Raw genomic sequence first — 19,651 nt, forward strand, 5'->3', positions numbered from 1 at the left:
CCTTCGAGCGAAAAGATCTGCTCACTGCAGTGATTGATAATCTTGTCTTAAATACATTCCCTCTCCTCTATTTAGAGCATGACCCACATTTTCAATCTGAAACACGTAACAAAATGATGATAAGGCAGAGTTAACCGTCAAATAGCATCTGAGCAGTTCAATAGCAGTTCATATTCCAGGCCAAGCCAGGGCAGTGTTATTATGCCAACCCTCCATTTATGTACCAAATACATACATACACCGAGCACTGACAGTTTATTTTTGTTATTCATGATTGATTAATAGATAGATAGATTTTATTAATAATTTAATAATTATATATTACAATGTGCATTTCCATCTGTAGTCCATAAAACATAAAATTTCACACAATGTTTTGTACATTCCCATACTCATCACATAGGCTAATATACACCACCCTATATACAGTATATTTATCTAATCTTTATCTAAAAATAAAAGGACTAAGGCCACTATAATCAGATTTTTAAATAAATGCTGGTAACATCTGACCATGATCTGCAGCATGTAACAATATTTCAATCAAAATACAAATATTCTTGGATGATGCTTATTGATATTTTAGAGTTGTATCCAGTACTCCAAAGATCTCCTGTGTCAGTCTTAGATATATAGATAGATAGATAGATAGATAGATAGATAGATAGATAGATAGATAGATAGATAGATAGATAGATAGATAGATAGATAGATAGATAGATAGATAGATAGATAGATAGATAGATAGATAGATAACTTTATTTAATCCCCAAGGGGAAATTTTAAATGTCACAAGCAGCGGCTAAGGGAAAATACATAACAACGACAAGACAAGAACATAAATCACAGAAACACAAAAACAAATGGATGGAATGATACAAGGCTATAACCCTTCATACATTTATTTAGTCCATGGCAGTCCTCCCTGTCATGCCACTCTTTCTGTGCTCTGCTGATGTGTTAATAAAAGCAAATGAAGGGTATAATGGCAGAAATGAGCCTGCAGCAATGAAGGCAGAGAGAAGAAGGAGCGTGCCCGTCAGCATGAAGGCTTCATCACGCAGCTTTTGAGGCAACTGCAGACGTGCAGCTGTTAAATATCACTGATCAGACATGCAGTATCAAGAGCTCAGCTTACTTTTGCAATGACTTAGGCCTCTCCCTACACGAGATCAGTCTCAGTTCATTAATATCAAGTAACAACACTCGGAGCTCAGTGGCAGCACCGGTGGCCCACCCAGTGTTCGGCCAAAGTTTACCACATCACAGCATCAACCAGATGTTTGCCGGTCCACGTCATGCAACGCTCGCTGGGCCAAAAAATATGTGAGTGAGTGAGATGATTGTTGTGAGTGAAGCCTTATGGAAGAAGAGTTGTAAACGTGTCCATACACCACCATTTTCCCACTCTACCGTATAACTAAAATAAATGGTCGCTCATTTTCCCACTACACTCAACCAGAGGTTGTTGCTTTAGCTAAGCTGGTTCCCCAGATAGGAAGTTCCTCTTGTGTCGCTCTGCTGCTTCTCTCCTCTGTATGAAGGCAGAAATATGTAAACAAACTGGAGGTTGTCCTTGTCTGCTCAACACTGTGACTTCTACGTATCAGATTCCTTGCTGTGTTTATGTTCTTCAGTTGAGGAGGCCAAGGCAGACACCATTAAAGGAGGAGCAGGTTTTGCAATCTCCCAGAAATAAAAATCCCTGAATATGGCTTGCACAAAATCTGCACAGATACCATTACATATCAGTAGAGAGGCTGTTATAAGCTAATATATCCTTCAATGCTGTTGCCACTATACTTGTCATTACTGTCATCTTATACTAAAAGAATATTGATGTTCTAAGTGTTGAAACTTTCCAGCTGATATGGTATGACTGCAGTTAGTTATAATTATAAAAAATTGCTGAAGTTCCTCAGCTCTAAAGCATTAACTGAAGGAGTAGCATCTTTCGGCTCAGTGTTCTGGGTTACAGTGTGTTTAGTTTACATATTAACCTGGTTGTCTGCAGTTATTTTCTACAAAAGTGGGTGACTGGTAGAACCACTGAGAATCATTCAGAAGCTAAAGATTCATTATTTGATTAGTTACACTCTTTCAGAGAGTCCAGACTACTATGTTTCTGTTTAAAAATAAATGCCTTTTGCTACAATTTTGCCTCCCTTCTACAGTAACTAGGAGTTTTCCAAACATTGGATAAATATATGGAAACTTAGCTGACCCTGTTTCATTTTGAAAACTCCCAGGCTGGGCTGTAGGTGTGTAATATTAGACAGACAGAGAGTTGTTGTTTGCAGTATTGCAGTTTTAAAAAAGTGTTAAAATTTAAGAGTAGCTTTGTTGTTGTACAGTGCAGTAGGAAGTTGGAAGTGGCTGCACAGTAAAGTAGGCCTAAGTTCACCTCAGATAGCAGACGGAGCAGAGAGAGGCATGTTATTGCAGAAAACAAACCCCCACAAGACATTAAAGGAGATTCAAGAGCAGCAGAGATGAATGTGTGTTGTGCTCCTGCAGCTGTAACTGAGCTGGAACACAGAGAAACATCAGCAAGGCCAGGACAGAGGAGGATGTGTCAGCTGGGTATTAAATAGCTCCATCTACCCCCCCCCCCCCCCCCTTTCTCTCTCTCCTGCAGTTTGCCAAATGCTCCCACTGCATGCTGCCTTTACTTTGCCCTGCCTGTTGTGTGCCATGGAGGCACTCCCTCTTCCATGTCTGGACACACATCCTCCACACCCTGGTCTTAACTTCTTGCCCTTTCACGCTCCCCCGGTGCCCCTCTTTCCCAACTTGCCCTTTCAGCCTCTAATTGAATTAGCAGCGTTGGAGGGAAGGCTCCTGATCTCAAGGAAGCCGCTCCAAAGTCGATGCACACACTGGTTCTTTGTTAATTGCCTGCAGAAATGACGGCTATTTCCTGCCTTCACAGGAAGCAATGTATTGAAACCAGATTTCCAAAGGGAGCGCTGGGTGATCTTGCTGTATGGTCCAGGAGGAGGCGCGGAGGGGGGGGGGTTCTTCTGCTTCATCAGACCCGACATGGTGTTGCCTTCATGTGCAGTGATAAGTTAGGAAGAAGACAAAGTGTTCATTCAGCGTTATGTATCCATTTACAGGTGGACAGTAAAACCGGCAGCTATTGAATTTGTGATTTGAGCACTTATGTGATTAAAGATCACACATCTGTCACACAAATAACAGAGGCTGGGCAAGAGAACAACAAAGGGGGGAGATTTACCCTGCATGTGGTTAAATCTGTGTTGTTTCCTTGGACTGTGCCGGTAAAGAAACAGGGTGAACATGATCCAAGGCCCCCACTGCTCCTCTGGGAGCTGCTGCATGGAGCTGCATTGTGCAGTTTGTAACTCAAGACCCAGACATGAATAGTGCTCACAGGATAATGAGTAATCTGTGATGAACATAGGCGGCCTGTGCCCTCTGTTGTTTTCACTTTTTTTTTGTTGTTGTTGTTATAGGTGGCATTGTGTGTTTGGTCTTGTGTTGTCAAGTCATCTGTCGTTTTACGTCACATTGTTCCGCTACCGCTATTCTTTAGTTCTTCACAATTTGTGCTGTCATCGAGTGTGTGCGGTGGCTGTTTACAAGACAGGTTACAGGTACGATCAGATGAGTGATCTATCCACAGCTTTAATTTTGGAGCATGTACGCTGTGCCTCATAAACTCAGAACACATGCTCCTCATTAAGCTGAAGTCAAAAAGCCAGAGGCGTTTGGTTAGTTAGCAGCTCTTTCAAATCATCTTCAATCATATCTCCTCATCTCATAAAAAGCCAGAGGCCAGAGTGTGAGAGAGACACAATAAACTGCCCTTCAGCTAATTCACTCTGGCTCAGTGTGAACACAAAACACAGAGACGGTAATCACTTCCCTGAAGGGTCCTTGAGCAAGGCATTGGATCCTGGCCTGTTCTTTCGTAGACGGGCAGAGGACGGGCTTCTAGGTTTGGAGGATGGTATCTCTCTTTAACTTTTCCAAAAATAAAAATAAACAGCAGGAGCATTAAGGGTCGGAGTAAACAGTATGCATGAGTGCTCTAATGTAATGGGCAGATGTAAGCTCGGCTCGCTACCTGTGGTTGCAATCGAGTAACTTCTTTTCTTCAGGCCTGTTGAACCATGTGGAAGTTATTAGAGGTCTCTGTCCCCCCAGCTTCACTTTTCTCTCATTAAAGCAGCAGGGCTGGCAGGAGACGAGCTGCAGGCTTCTCATTAGTGACATTAAATTTACCTTTCTGGGCCGTTCCTGATGTCATGAGTTTACAAATTTACCCATTAACTCTGAATTCTAAAGGCATTCTGTCACATCCTGCTTCCCTTTTTTCTTCATTTCTCTACCAACACGAACGTTATACCTCATACGCCCACACCACCGCCCCCAACCCCCCCAGCTCAGTTTACTGTATGTAATAGGAATGTCACAGTTGGTGTTTTACACCTGCTTAATTGTGTCCTTTGCTATGTGAGGCACTGCCTGTGTGCATACTGTGTTTTCTGCAGAGTACACGAGGCACTGACCAACCATATACACATGTCCATGTTCTGTAATGGAAATAGAAATAGAATTTGAATGTGCTCATAATTGAATGGAAATGCACAGACTATGGCTGCAAGACTGTGGCAAATACGTGATGAAAGGGTTATTGTCAAGGATTTTGTGCTAATCTTATGCCTTAATAAAAAAATTTGATGTACTTTTTATTTCATTTCCCTTTAAAATGCCTGGAGCAGGGCTAGTTGGTGACATTCGTGTGCACTTGGCTTCCACAGCCACAACATGTATAATAGATGTACTTTCCATTAGTTGTTTTGACAACTCAGTTTGTTCAGTAAAAGAAAATGACTCTTAGATGATGTTGTTCTTCAGTTTTTAATTTATTAAAGGGATAGTTCAACATTTTGGCAAATTGGCCCATTGCCATAACCCTAATAGTCATAGCAGTAGGTTTGTTACCTTTATTTATCGGTGTGAGCTATTTTTAGAACGGTGGAGCAGAGCTGCGAGATGCTCAGAGCTACGCTACAGAGGCTAATGGGATTTCTTGGTTTCCCTCATCAAACTCATCAAATACACAATCCAACAACTCCAAAACGCTCTCCTGGACAAGTTGTGACCTGCACATTCACCACGCTATGAGATAATAACGGAACGTTACGAGTTGGAGTTGTTTTCGAGGGAAATACAGAGACTGCTTGCTGAAAAACTGTCCCTGACGGGAACGTGCATCAACTGTTTTGCATGAATTTACCTGGAAAACTCGTAACGTTCCGTTAGCCTACGTAGCATAGCTCTGAGCAGCTCGCGGCTCTGCCGTTCTAAAAATAGCTCGCATCGACAAATAAAGATAACAAACTTATTACTATGACTATAGGGATTATGGCAATGGGCCAATTTGCCAAAATGTTGAACTATCCCTTCTGGAATGAGCTAAAACAACATTTAAGACTATAATAAACCTGAAATGATGGAATATTTTCTCTGCTGTATTTATTCTGCCACATTTAGTGAGTGGGCAACATGTAAGTGTCATGTTACACAATCTTCCTTGTTTGTGTCCAGCTTCTGATAGAGTAACAGTCTATTAACTGCTGACAAGAACTGAACAGCATATTGACCTACAAATACAGAAGCAGACCAATAACTTGCTCCAGTGACCAATACATGGAAAGGTTGCATCATTCCATATTGTATTACATCAGCTTTTGTGACCTCTGATCGCTAAAGTGGCACAGGGCACATTGATCAGTTTACAGTCTGAGTTACACACTGATGCTGGATTGCTCCAGGTCAATGAAGTATTTGGAGAGATAATTGACCCCCCATTCCACTTTATATACCAATATGTGCTTAAGTAACCAGAGAGGTCATTTGTGCGCAGGCAGTATACAAGAAATCAATGCTGTTTACCACTTTGCACAGGAGATAAAAGAGTCAACCATCGAAGGGCACTTAGAAAATACTTAAGCTGACGGGACATCTGTTTTATTAGAAGAAAAAAAATGGGATTGCACTTTTCTGGGACATGCATTTAGGGCATCAGATGAATCACATGGAGGGATTTTGATGAAACTTGAGGCTTTATAACCGCAGCATTTATCAGCTTTGTGCTGTTTGAGTTGTCTCTGCAGGCTCCAACGTGTCAGTGGCCCATTTGTAAAGAGGAGTGTTTTTATTGACTCAGACCTCCTGCCCCAGGTCATTTTCAGTCAGATGGAGGGGCTGTTATCTTCTCATTTGAAAGACAATCACATTGAGACTCTGTTTGCAGTTTTACACGTCAATGGAAGCCTTTCAGAAGCAACGGGCTGCTTTCAGTGCGTGTGTCAAACTGGGCACTCTGCTGAGACGTGTCTGCTCCCCCCCCTCCGCAGGTCATCCTTCAAAGCATATGGTTCACAGTCTTACATTTGAATAATCTTTAGAGCAGGTTGTCCAGTTTCTTAATGTATCTATAGGTGTGTGTGTAAGACTGGTATTCTGTCAATTCTCTGGGGTGTTTGGCAGATAATTGCAGAGGGCTGGAGTGAGCGGTTGGAGGTCCAGGCCATCTGCTTCTTTGCTGCAGTGTTGATCAGCGGTGATCAGGTAGCAGATGACACTCTCCATCAGACAAAGGGTGCTTTTTACATGACAGTACTGTTGGTCCCTTTGTATAAACGCCAGACACCAAAACACAAACAAACATGTTCCTGGCGACGGAGTTCGCCCGCTCCCGCATCAGCAGAATTTTTAATGTAGTTTAATCTATTTGGAGGCTGCGTTCGCATGTGACATCACAATGATTTTAGGTGGTTTTGTCTAGATTAGATTAAATAAAGCATGTCTAGCTCACTTTGGTCAGCAGAGGCTTTTATGCCCATCTGAAAAGGATGCTGTTGATATACAGACTCTAAAAGACTCTTGCATCAGGGCATAATACATTTTCCGATTCCACAAAGCAATTAAGACTAAGACTATAAAACAAAGGTGTCCAATGGGCTTTATGCACAGCTCCACTACTTCCTGAAATAAGACAGCTTGTTTATTTCCTGTCTTACATTATTGGACCAATTGATTAATCCAGGTGTGTCCGACCTCACAACAATGGTCAAAATTATAATAATAAAACATCATTTTGTGATAATAGGAAGAAAGAGTATGTGGTGATGTAGTTTATCAGTTGCGGAAGGTTATTGCAGATCACACTGCTCATTACATCACTACACTGTTAATGTTACGCACACACACAGTCACATTACATGTGCTGTTATTTCCAGGGGCACTCTGTGACCTTGCTGACCGTTTACAGCTGTGATCATCCATCCATTGATGTTGTGACGTTACTACCTAACACCTTTGGCTCATTTCTGACGTAAAACAAGCCAAGGCATATTGACTGTCCATTTATGCCTCCAGTGCAGCCAATGGAATGAATACATTTAAAAAATCGGTTTCCTGCAACACTTAGCAATAATATACAGTATATGAATGTTTTTTTTTTTACATTTTAATGAGGATAAAGTGTCATCTTAATCATTACAATATTATGCAAGGTAATTCAAACATCTGATTATACTGAATGTAGAAGTAGAACCTCGCCTGTGTCTAGCAGTCTGCAGCATCACTGCCATGGAGTCTGTGAAGTACTTGACTTTGGAGGCTTGGTTGAGGACTTGACTGCGACACAGGGCCTTACTGAGAAGTTACCAGATTGTCTACAAAAGGAAGGCTAAGGGAAGCTAAAAGGGATTAAGATGAAAATATGATCCAAAAAGACCACACAGATCCTCCATCTGCCTCCCCTAAAGCTCACTTTGAAGCACACCAAAGGAACAGAGTTGCCTTTGAAGAAACAGGCCTCTAGCCACAGTGGGCTGTAAAAATGTTTCCACTGTTGGGATTCTGGCCAGATAATGAAGCTGAGGCAGGAGCGTGCCTCAGCAGTGCTATTTCTTGCGGCAGACTGCAGGGAGGAGGACTTATGGAGGTTTTGCCTACTGAAACCCTTCCTGTTTCCAGAAATGCTCCATTGTCTTAAAGGGCAAGACTGAAAAACGTTATGCTTAGTTGCTTACACTCGGAACGCAGTGACCGGTGCAAAATATGACCAGCGGGATTGTGTTGTGCTGAAGGGGGGGGATCACAATCAGACTGGGATTCATTTTACCTCCTTATCAAGTCGACTTGGCTGAACTTCCTCCGACTGCGCTGCATTCCCATGCCCTCACGTATATCTGCAGCCAGAGGCGTCTATTTTTGGGTTCCATCAATCAGAGGAGACTTTATTGTTTGTCAGGCACTGTGTTGTTAACTGGCCCAGTGGGGTTTTCTGGGACACAGAGAGAATAGAATAAGAATAACATGTCTTACTCGTAACCTTGCAAATCTGTTTATAGTAATTTTGAAAAATGAAAGTATTTGAGACATGGCTCATTTTAAAATGTAAATAAGACTAAATGTGAAGACAAAATTTGTAATATTAGAGTAGATTTAAAGCAAAAATGATCGTGGATCCAGACTGAGGCCGTATTAGTATTACCTTTTCAGAGACATTGCAGACTGAGCTCTGACTTACTGGAAATAATACCTGGTGATGATGAAGTCAGATTTGTTTGACCTTTTTCATCAGGTAATTCTGTAAAGTTGAACTGTGGGGCCAGGTGAACGGCTCACATCTACATCTACATCTGCTAAAAGGTCATTTATCTTAAAGGTCCAGTGTGTAATAATTGTCGAGGTTTATTAGCAAAATCGGAATATACTATATTAGGCCACCATCACTTTGCCAACGGGAGGGGTGAATGCGAGCGAGCGAGTGAGCGCTGCGATCTAAAATCTGAACGCTAGATATCAAGGTTTTACCCCCATTTTACAGACTGGACCTTTAAAGGTCCTTGGTCTTGATGGAGTTCAATATCAAAGATGTTGTGTGTGTGTGTTTTAAGTATATTTCAGTGTCTGTATGGTAAAATGTCAAATCTTGTACAGTTTTCATAACTGATGAAAATAAATGAAAAAATAGGTCATTGTGTTATTGAAACCATTTTCACATTCACAGTTTTGTCAGAGAGAAAATATGTGATAAAGCAACAGTTTAAAATTAGAAGAAGTAAAGGTGTGTGGTTATAATTGTTTTCATTTCTGTCAGCTTTTATTGTCTATATTCAGATTTTTCAGGAAGAGCAGAGAAGCTTGTCAGGCTTCCTGTCAACAAGAGGAAGCAGCCTGATATTTTCGGGTGTTCGTGCAAGACGATAACTTCATAATCTGAACTGGGAACAGAGGCAGGGAGAATTCATAACCTGCACAGTATTTAATAAGACTGAGGCCAGAGACAGACAGAACATGTAGAAGGACTTGGGCTCCTTTTCAGGAGACACAGACACAGATTATTGTAAGGAGATAGGAACAGTTTGACTTTTCCCCTCAGGACAAGAAGATGAGAAGAGACAAACTTTTGATTTAAGACTTGGACCATTACATTAGTGATCATTAAAATGATTTGTCTAGCTGTTACAGTGAAATAATGGTGTTTCCAAATTATAAATGAAACTGATACAACCAGGGTCCCCACTCAGGACAGTATACACTGAGTTGAAATGTCATTGTGTTCCTTTATTGTTTTGGAAAGAGCAGCTGTGTCATGTTTTAGGGGGAAGTTTAAAGCTCCATTTATAATACCGGCTACAATATATGGAGCAGATGAGAGATTTGGCCGTCCTCCAACAGCAAGAGCAGACAGAGTATAAACTTATATAAGTGCACCGCTGTGGCTTTGCCTCGCTCGGGCTCGTGAAGTGGCCGTTTGTCTCGAACCGATCCTCTGAAGTCGAAAACTTGAGCGCTGAATCCTGACTGCCAGCTCTGCTTTATGTCCAAACAGACCTCAGGATCCACAGACACCCAGAGAGAGGGGACAGTGGTAGAAGACAACACGGCACACTGGAGGCCACAACTTCAGCATTTAGAGGAAGTTATGTGACTCCTTTGTCGTTGCAGTTTTAACCTCTTATGTCTATTTCTGTTTTCTTTGCCACATTAGAAACATATTTTTTTTATGTGTTCAGACTGAGACCAGTGAAAAGTCACAGCTCTTGTGCAGATGTTATCAGTTGCTCAGCAACACTGGGCACAGATTGGTCCTTTGTGATCGTTGTCAGTTTACAGGTGACAAGACAACATTACCCAGCAATAATTGAGTCTATTAAGATATTTTTTAAAGTCAAGTATTTGTCAAAAACATTAATAAAAGTATATAGTGAGAACTGCACGTTGAATCAACATTTGTCATTTTCCGTACTGATTTTGTTCACTGTTTCACTCAGAGGGGAAAAAAAAAAAAAAACTCTGCTTTCCATTTCATTTCTTCTCTTTCCCCAGAGATAACTGTTTTGTTGGGGGCATTTTTTGTTTTTTTGTGGAAGTTCCATGACAAAGAGATACTGTAGTTGTGCTTGTGGGAAACCATTTGTAATTGTTTCCAGCAGCCAGTTCGGTTCCAGCATTCTCATTTATGTTTTTTTTTTTCTTCTCTCCCCTGCTGTAGCGTTGAAGGGCTCACGTCACCCTACATACGTCCTGACGGGGCTTCATGTTCCTGCCACAGTTGTGCGACAGATATGAGAGAGAGGGGAAGGGAGGAGAGGGAGTAAAAATAGCTTGTATGCTCGCTTTGCATTGTGTAAAATCAGCATCTACCGCAACACACATTAAGTGTTTATGAGAATCCCTGGCACTGCGCCATGAAAAACAAGGCCCCGTTTCACAGTCCTACAATGACACTGCATTTGCAAGATCATTTAAAAGCGGAAAGTGTTTTGTGCGCTGTTCATTGTGTGCTGAAGTTGCATGGAAAATTGACATTTGCACCGATAGTTCACACTGCATCAATATTAAAGGAGCCAACGTGACCAGGGATGAAACGTGCATCGTAGAAGACAAAACATGCTTTGTCCAGAAAAACTGGGACAAAGGACCAAGACACCCAGTCAGACTTTGGGAGAGGTATGCCTCGAGTGTGTCTCCATAACCCCCAAAACCCACGAGTGGTGGGAGTCGCGAGGGCTAGTCGAAAAAGTTCCCCTTGGCTGCCGGAGCAGAGATAATTGGAGCCAGGTTTAGCTGGAGTTTTGGTATTCACATCTCGGGCCAAGTTTTGCTCTTCACGACTCCTCTTACGAGACAGCGCCTGCATGAGCAGGTCCGTCCAACCAAAGTGACAAGTTTTGACATTTCTTTCCCTCATGTGAGGAATCCTGACCCATAGCAGGTCAGGTGATCCTTTTTTTCTTCAGGTCTTAACACATGGTGGTGTTTTCAAATATGACTGACTGAACCTGGTACATGTATTGTATTGTACTGTATTGTATTCCGTTGATGCATTCTGTGATGAGAAGCAGATTCTAAATGTCAACGTGTTCCCTCGTTCTTCGGAACCAGCTGTGTCATGTTTAAGGGGGAAGTTTAAACTTCATTTGTCATTCAGACGGCAATGTGTGGAGCAGATGATGGATTTGCCTGTAACATAATGTTGACACGTTTTCTTTATGCACGTGAGGAATCCTGACCCGTTTCAGGTCAGATGATGTTTGTTTTTTTCTTAAAGTCTCAGCTGTGTGGATGCTGATGTTAATGGTAAACACATGGTGTCATGTGAAGATATCTGTGCAGTGGCGGCAGAAACAACAGTGTTTGTGTTTGTAGGGTTTCAGTTGATCTGTCTGAGGTTCTGCTGCTGTTCTGTCTCTGTTTGGGGGCCAGAGGTCGATCCTATAGGGATAGTGGCGTAGAGGAGTTGCTCTGGGGTCATCCATCCCGTGAGATGTGAGCGGCATGACAAGCAGAGTGTGAGGATGACAGCGGAGCTTTATTCAGCCTCACGAGACTCGATCATCACATGCACTGCACACGCAGACTGGAAAACATGACTCCTTTGTCTTAATGTGTGCGGTTCTTAAATAGCAAAGGACACAGTCATAGTAGACGTGTTCACATACTGGCTGAGCAGCATTGTCAGATGGTCAAAAACTGCAACACTATTCAATGTATTGCCATTTAATGTTGTATAAAGATTGAGGCATCTTGTCTGCACTGATGCCAACGATATGTCCCGGTCTCTGTTTTTAGAGAAAGCTATTGAACTGGATTACCATAAAACTTTGAACAGATGCTCGTGTCTTTGGTGATGCTTTTACTTTTCATCCAGATTCATCATCATGTTAGAGTTTCAGTATGTTCAATACTTTGGTTTATGACCAGATGTGTGCAAAAACTCATGAGATTCCCATCAGCCTCAGCTGTATTTTGTATTTAGCACTAACAAATCTCAGAATGTAACAGTAAACATACTAAATGCCTCTTTGTCTTGTTTCATAGACACATTTAAAATCAAAACCTAATGATTTTTCATAGCAATCTATTACTAATGTTTTGTTTAACTTATTACAAAGCGGTGTGTCCAGAAAGCTTATTTTATTATAGTCCAAATATAAATCCAGCTACGTCATCTTGTGATGAGATCACACTGAAAAGAAAATACTCCATATATATCAGGGTGCTAGAGCTGCTATGATAGAGATAGACTATCATCCCCTGTTTTGACTCAACAGTTTAAGCCTGTTTACACAGCCAGATTTCAGGTGTGTTTCTTTAACGCTCAGGACTCACAGATCTGCAGGAAACGCAGAGAGGAAACGGCCCCTTGCAGCTCAAACTTCAGCTACTTGAAGTGCAGTCTGGCAAGGTGTCTGGAAAAATTCCTATGTTGTTATTTCACTGCCTGGAGCAACACATATTCAGGCAGATGCAGGTTTATAAGGCTTTTTCTCAAGTTGCTCTAAAATTATGTACCCCAAATTGCACAAGACACTGACATGGAGACTGGGTTTTTTTTTTTTTTTACTAGTGCAGGATGGTTATAAAACTGTGAGAAGTAAGTCCTGTAGGTGGAAACTTGAAAAAAAGTAGGAGCCACTCCATCACATAGGAGGAAGCACCTTCTTGACCTCATGGTAGCTAGTCGGGGTCTACTACACTGCTGCTGATTGTTCTCAGCTGCTTTACAGCACAGTGATGAAAAATGCAGTCGGTCTGTGTCTTAATGTGTCTCGGACTTTTGTTATGGACACAGACATCTTCTGCACATCCCTCACGGCAAGTGGTACTCCATCTGTCAACTTTGTCTCTGTGTGTGTGTGTGTGTGTGTGTGTGTGTGTGTGTGTGTTGCTGTATGTACCGTGTCCATCGGCAGGTTGCAGGACAGAAATACACCATGTGGGACGACTTCCGTGTTGAGAGCAGACGCCGCGATCAGCAGGAAATGACCTTGGCAGATCTATTCCAGCATATCAAGGTACAACTATCGTATTCCACACAGACAGGAAATAAACACTCTCTTCACACCCGGTGCTAATGAGTGCATATTTTATTTAATGCACACAATGGCCATTGTTTGGAATGACTGAGCGTTTTACACCTCACCATTCACAACTTCAGGACTCTGTTCTGCCATCATGTTTGTTTTGTTTTTTTACAAAAATGTCAAACCTTTCCTTTAAGGCACTAACTTCTTCTCTTATGATCAGTAAAATAGGTCTCAAGTTAATAAACTAGAGAAAACTTCATCTTCCTCCTTTTAAAAAAAATACACACAGAAGTACTGGTTAAATACTGTAGATGTGAAGATACACAAGTTGCAGTTCCATTTTATAGGTAAACATCAGTTCATAACTTCTGTATTGTGGCTAGGAATCTAGTTAATCTAGGTCATCACCCAAAAGACAAGAACTCACAAATCCACACCTTACCAGCTCTGTAGGACAGTATCGGTAAGATGTCTGTGCTTGCAGCAGCACATGACTCTCAGTCCATTTCTTTCATGCACACACCTTCTCGCCCTGAACAGACAGTTGGTTTATTGATTCTGCTGGAGTTTGTTCTGAGGAGGCAAAGGGAAAATAAATTGGCAAGTGTTCTTATTTGCTCCAGGTTTTGTTTAACCTTTGACTGGCCGGTTTGTTTGTGGAGACACAGCAGAGCTTCCTCCACAGGTCATCATCAGACCTTTGAGCTCTGTAGACCACATTCTTTATAGAAACCGCATTCTCTGCATTTATTTATTTGATGATGGCTCATTAAGAAAAATGATACTTTATTGCAGATTTAACCAAATGATGTATTGTTTGTGCAGGAACAATACAACTTGACTGTCTGCGGCCTCTTCTACGGACCGGCTGTCTTATACATGGGGCAAGAGGAGCGGCTTCAGCAGAGGTATGTCTATCACTGACAAAGATACAGTACAAACCTCATATAGCACATGTAAACAATCACAATAAGCAGCCTCCCATTGTTTGTTTAGAGGCTAATGGCAGGATGAGGTGTTTCCTCTCAGCCTGTGAGGAGAGAGCCTGTTGACACTCACATGCATCACTGAGCACTGATGATTGAGACTGCTCCTGCTCAGGTTTCCATCTGTTTGTTGAGGAAGAGTTAAAGAGTTAAATTAGTCAGAACTTTTTTTTTTTTTTCCTGGGATGCTGTTTGGGCCTGTTCAACACTGCAGCACATTAAAGGCATGTTTTTATAAGCCGCGGGCCATTTGAGGTAAATCATATATCTCCCCTTCAATTAAACACGTGAGGACAATAAATCAGGTTTGACAGGGAAAAGTTTATAGCAAGTCAATTATTGGTTAAAGTGAAATATTTGATTCTAATCACTCTGTGCCTGCAACTTGCTGTGTGTATGCGTGTCCCTCTCTGCTGTCTGTGTTGAAATCTCCTGGGAGCCGGTGCTGGTGTTATGTGTAGATGAAGCTACAGGCAGAGTGCTGTGGACAGCAGGCTGCACATGACAAATGATTGCTCCACTCCTGACTTCCTGTGCACTCGTCCTGTGCAGAGCTTCCTGTGTTGGGCCAACTCTGTTTTTATTATTGTCCAAAATTCCCATAATCCCTTTTTGTTTTGATTTTTGATTAGTCTGCCTGTTTGTGGCTGCAGGCCCCGAATCTTTAATCAAGGTCACAGATATGTAGTTTTAATAGTTCGTTTTCTAAGAAGAGAGAACTGTGGATTTGTTCAGGACTTTAAGCTGTGGATTATTAACACATTTGGTTTTTTATGTTGGTTCAAAAACTTGAAGAACATATAGGTTTAGGTAAGAGAAGGTGGTAACACTTTACAATAAGGGCTCCTTAATTAATGTTAGTTAGTACATTATTAAGCATTAATTAACTGTTTACAGATATATTAACAATCATTATTATGTATTATTTAGGATTAGGAAACACATTAATTAATGTAACCTATTAGTAAGCAGTTAATTAATGTTTACTACTCAAAGTTAGTTAATCAATGTAAAAGTTGAATAATGTAATTAGTTATTATGTATGCATTACTCAGCATTAATTAACACGTTAGTTTATATATTAATGCTTAATAATGTACTAACTAACGTTAATTAAGGGACCCTTATTGTAAAGTGTTACCGAGAAGATTTATTGGAATCATTGAAATGACATGAATTGGATCTATTGATAACTGAGCTCAAATGTTTGTTTAACTGATGAGCGTATTCACACTATCTTCATACTAGATGTATTTTCTTTGTAGAGTGTCTGAATTGGTGAGAAAGGTGACCAAAGCAGACATCCCTCCACACAAGAAGATGCTGGAGCTGATCCCCTCGTTTGAAGAGGATGAAGACTGTGAGTCGGTCCCACCCATCAGGTACCTGCTCGTGTGACGCCATCGACAGGAAGTTTCCACAGAGTTCCAGTGAAAACCCTGTAACTCAGTGGATCTGCATCAATGTGAAAAAAGCAAACTTCGACACTCCTGTGACATTCTTTACTTTAAAAACAAGCTGAATGTTGGTTCCTTAGCTGATTTCTTCCAGTATGACTTTCTCTTCCTTTCACTTTATATTGATATGACTTTTAACTAATCACTGTTCAACTATGCAAAATGAACAATTCCATTATCACAGTTTCATCATTTAATAGGACAAAATGCTGAAAGAGTCGTGTCTTTTTGGTCTTTTTTTGTCACTGCATTACATCCCAAGAAAAACCATGGTAACCTCTGATGTCCTTATAATTAGAACTAGAGATGTATTGCAGAAAGGACCGTTTGCTGACTATTAGTTTACGTTAACATGATAATTGTGTCTTTCGAGGGGTCAAGCTAAGAGGTTATTAAGATCTTTGCCAAAGCATATGGATTAGCCGACCTGGCACTGGTGGGGCATCGCTGGACTGGTTTCCAGGACTAATTTGGGTCAGGCTGAGCTTGGTGTTGAAGGGGCGCAGTCAGACCAGTCAGCTGGCACAGCAGGTCCAAGTGCTTTGACGACTCAGGGTGCTGCTGGTTGGTTGGTTTACTTTTGCTGCCATCTGGACTCAGCTGTCCTGTATAAATCCTGTTCCAAATGCACACGTGCACCCCTCTTTCCCTCCTTCCCTCCATCCCTCAGCTGGTCAGAACAGTTTTCTTCATCTGTAAGGAAATGTGTCTGCCTGGATAGCTGCATATCCAACCCTTTACTGCAAGTTGCTTCACCTCACACCCACACATTTAAACCTTGTTGTTAAGCTGTTCTATTGTCTCTGTTGACTATATTTGAATCATGTCATGATTAATTATCTTGCATTTATTCTAAAACTGCTTACAGTTGTGCTTTTAACCCTTGTAGTTGAGGACACTGACTGTGATTAAGTGCTGTTTGAACAATAAACCAAATATATGAGGAACCGTGTTCTATCATTGTCCTTCAGTAAAACACTTCTGCTCTTACTATCTTTTACACAAACATACTCTGCTGTGCTGGCCACACCCAAACACCCACTTTCCATCGAGTTATACTGTGGTTTTTGAACTGGTTTAATGTTGATAGCTGCTGAATTTATGTTTCTGAAAACTCCCATGGTATTTTATTTTAACTCTGCCAAACTGAGCTCAGACAAAGTATAAAGATGGTTATTGGAAATAAAGAGTTAGAAATAAAATGGCAACTGACTAAAGTCATTTGGTTTTCTCAAAGCAAGGAAGGAATAGAACACATTTTCATAAATACACACAAAAAAATATTTATTCCAGGCGTATCAACACTATGGACAAGATCCTGTTACGAAAATAGAACCGTCTTAATGTCTCTTTAGGGGTCAGTCCTTTCTCAAATGTATCCAATGATGTCGTTGCATATGATGGGCTGTCGGCTGCCAGTCTTCATCAGAGCTGTGAACCGGTAGAAGTCAGAGTCCGGCTGATGCAGTCCTGTGTGGGACTGGTGAAAAAAAGGCTTGAGAGCCTGGAGTCCCACGGGGCAGGACAGCCGTTTGGGAGCTCCTGCGTCCCTGCTGACCCTGGACGAGTCCGCCGGCCGCGGCCTCACCTCCACACTTTTAGACATCCCACTCAGTCTCTTGCGCATGTTGACCAAAATGTCTTTGGCAAGACGCCGGCCGCCGCTGGGCTTCAGTTGCGTCGGCTCGGGACACTCCGGTAGGTCCATCCAGTTCTTTATAAGGTCAGCAAAGCTGTTGTCCCCCAGAACCAGAGGCTGTCTGTTCCTGCTGCGGCTCAGCAGCGACGTGGTCCAGTCCTCGGGGTCGCTGGCCTCAAACGACGTCCAGCGCTCCAGGCAAGCGTCCGAGGTGGATTTGGGACGGATGCGGCGAGAGGGTCCTCTGTTTGTGCGGAGGCAGGCCGAGGAGGAGACCCTGACGTTCCTGGTCCTCCTCAGCACCACACCTTCATCGTGCCACGAAGCCTCAGAGTAACCCGAGTCAAAGTCCACGCTCTTCTCGCTGGCCGGGGAGCCTCGGGCCAGTCGTTCGTGCTCCTGCTGCTCTTCGTCCTCTTCCAGGGGGCTCGCCAGGCAGCAGGCCGAGTCGTACGTGCTGGCGTCACTGGCGTCGGAAGCTCGCAGCCGGGTGAGTCTCTCCTGCTGTGCCCTCTGTCTGCACAGCCGTGTGGCAGCGAAGGAGCGGACGCACGGTTCGCTCAGCGGCCTGGGCCTCCCCATCTCCTTCAGGTCCTGCAGGGATCTCATCATGTACTGCATCTGGTCCCGGAGGCAGTCTGTAGAATCGCCTAAACACAGCTACACAGGGAGGAAGACACAAAAATTTAGTGGGCATTCAAAATGAACACTTGTACAAAAACAAACTAAACTAAGAAGAGCTGTGGTCAACTTTTACAGCAGAGCTTCTGGCCTCTGGAGCCAAGGCTTCAACGGCTCCCTCTGTTATTTCCACAACTGGGCCAATAAGATTTTTCAAGGCTGAGATCACTCCGCTCTGCGACCATGCAACAAGTGAAGAATTCCTGACAAAACCTCAGAGCAGCTTTATGTAGAGACCATCCCATGCAGTATGAAAATGGAACAGCCGCGGACTCTGAGGACAGGATGCACATTTTAAAACTGGGGAAAGCACCCGGCCTAAAGCAGGAGGGGAAGTCTGAACAAAGTATGAATCATGGAGGAGTGCAGAGGCTCCGATATCCTCTCTGGACACCTCTAACTCACAGGATGTTGACTTCTTAACTTTCCTGAGTTACACAGCGATCGTGTTTTAATTATGAGTCACATCATCATCAAGCTTTTTAGGGAGAGTGAAATCAGTTCAAGCACAACCAGAGGATGAAGAGTTTTCTGTTTTCTTTTCCATTTACTGTAACATTCAATTAGTTGAGTCTCCCCTGTGAGTTGGAGTTGTAAGGACACCACAATGCCATGGTGTTATCACAGCTGTGGGTGCTGAACCATTTGGGGTTGTGGAAGAGAGAGGGGGGGGCTTATCAGACATACAGAGACATCCTCAGTGGGGCTCTGTGGTCAGTCTGCCACTTTTAAAATACCTTGTTCCCCTTGGCCGCTTTCGCACAACAGGGAGAAGTGACTCACTCAGTTGTGTACATTTGCCAAGGACAGTTTGGTCTGAATTAAGTGTGACTTTGTGGCTGAGACACACTTTCTTTACAAACCAACTATTCAAACAGTAATTAGGTGGGAAAAAAAAAAGTTTAAGAGCAAGATGAACTCTATAGTTTCAGTTTGTGCAAAAACTGACTACCTGTAAGCACGTGAGAGAAAAGGAAGAAAAAAAAACTCACCATTGCTTTTGAGGAAACGTCTCAAGTGAAGTTCAGGATCTTGTCAGTTATTTCTGCAACAGAAGAACACGTGGCATAGCATAGGTGAGTGGTCAGTGCTTCTCTCGTTAGCTTCATTATTTACACAGATGCAGTAAGTTATAACACTCACCTTTGCATCGGTTTTAACACATTAGTCCCAACACGTTGAGCAGCTCCAGCTGATGCCTGTGTGTGTGTGAGTCTCCTGCGCTCTGAGCCAGATGAGGGGCTGACAGCGGGACTTTGACGATGCTCAGCTTTTCTCTGCAGCAAATCAGCGCAGAGCGGCAGAATATCAGCCAATAGCAAGTAGCCTCAAACGAGATACCGCCCCCCCCCCCCCCCCCCCCCCCCCCCCCACACACACACACACACACACACACATACCCCTCCCCCGAGTCATTACAGTGGCCCGTACTGTAACTGTGTTGTGTTGTCTGTTCACGCTCAACATCTGGAGGTGGATAATTCCATTTTCTTTCAGTGGGACTATAAATAAATTGTCACAAGG

The 19,651-nt window shown here is 42.5% G+C and overlaps 2 protein-coding genes across 3 annotated transcripts in view; one reads left to right on the plus strand and one right to left on the minus strand.

Annotated features, from left to right (window-relative positions):
- uba7 (ubiquitin-like modifier activating enzyme 7) overlaps positions 1-16,725 on the plus strand; it is a 37,217-nt gene extending 20,492 nt beyond the window's left edge. For both annotated transcript variants that reach the window (XM_083972312.1, XM_083972313.1), the window contains 3 exons: positions 13,251-13,352; positions 14,190-14,272; positions 15,616-16,725. In XM_083972312.1, the coding sequence (XP_083828438.1) occupies positions 13,251-13,352; positions 14,190-14,272; positions 15,616-15,748 (318 nt within the window). In that variant the 3' untranslated portion in view covers positions 15,749-16,725. The remainder of the gene's footprint in view (positions 1-13,250; positions 13,353-14,189; positions 14,273-15,615) is intronic.
- Positions 16,726-17,121: 396 nt separating this feature from the next.
- inka1b (inka box actin regulator 1b) lies at positions 17,122-19,342 on the minus strand. The gene is made up of 3 exons (XM_083972061.1): positions 19,271-19,342; positions 19,120-19,172; positions 17,122-18,106 (listed from the first exon to the last, which is right to left on the minus strand). The coding sequence occupies exons 2-3, from the start codon at positions 19,120-19,122 to the stop codon at positions 17,177-17,179; spliced, it is 933 nt and encodes a 310-aa protein (XP_083828187.1). The 5' UTR covers positions 19,123-19,172; positions 19,271-19,342; the 3' UTR covers positions 17,122-17,176.
- Positions 19,343-19,651: the final 309 nt, after the last annotated feature.

This window comes from Trachurus trachurus (assembly GCF_905171665.1).
Source record: "Trachurus trachurus genome assembly, chromosome: 5".
NCBI classification, from domain to species: Eukaryota; Metazoa; Chordata; class Actinopteri; order Carangiformes; family Carangidae; genus Trachurus; species Trachurus trachurus.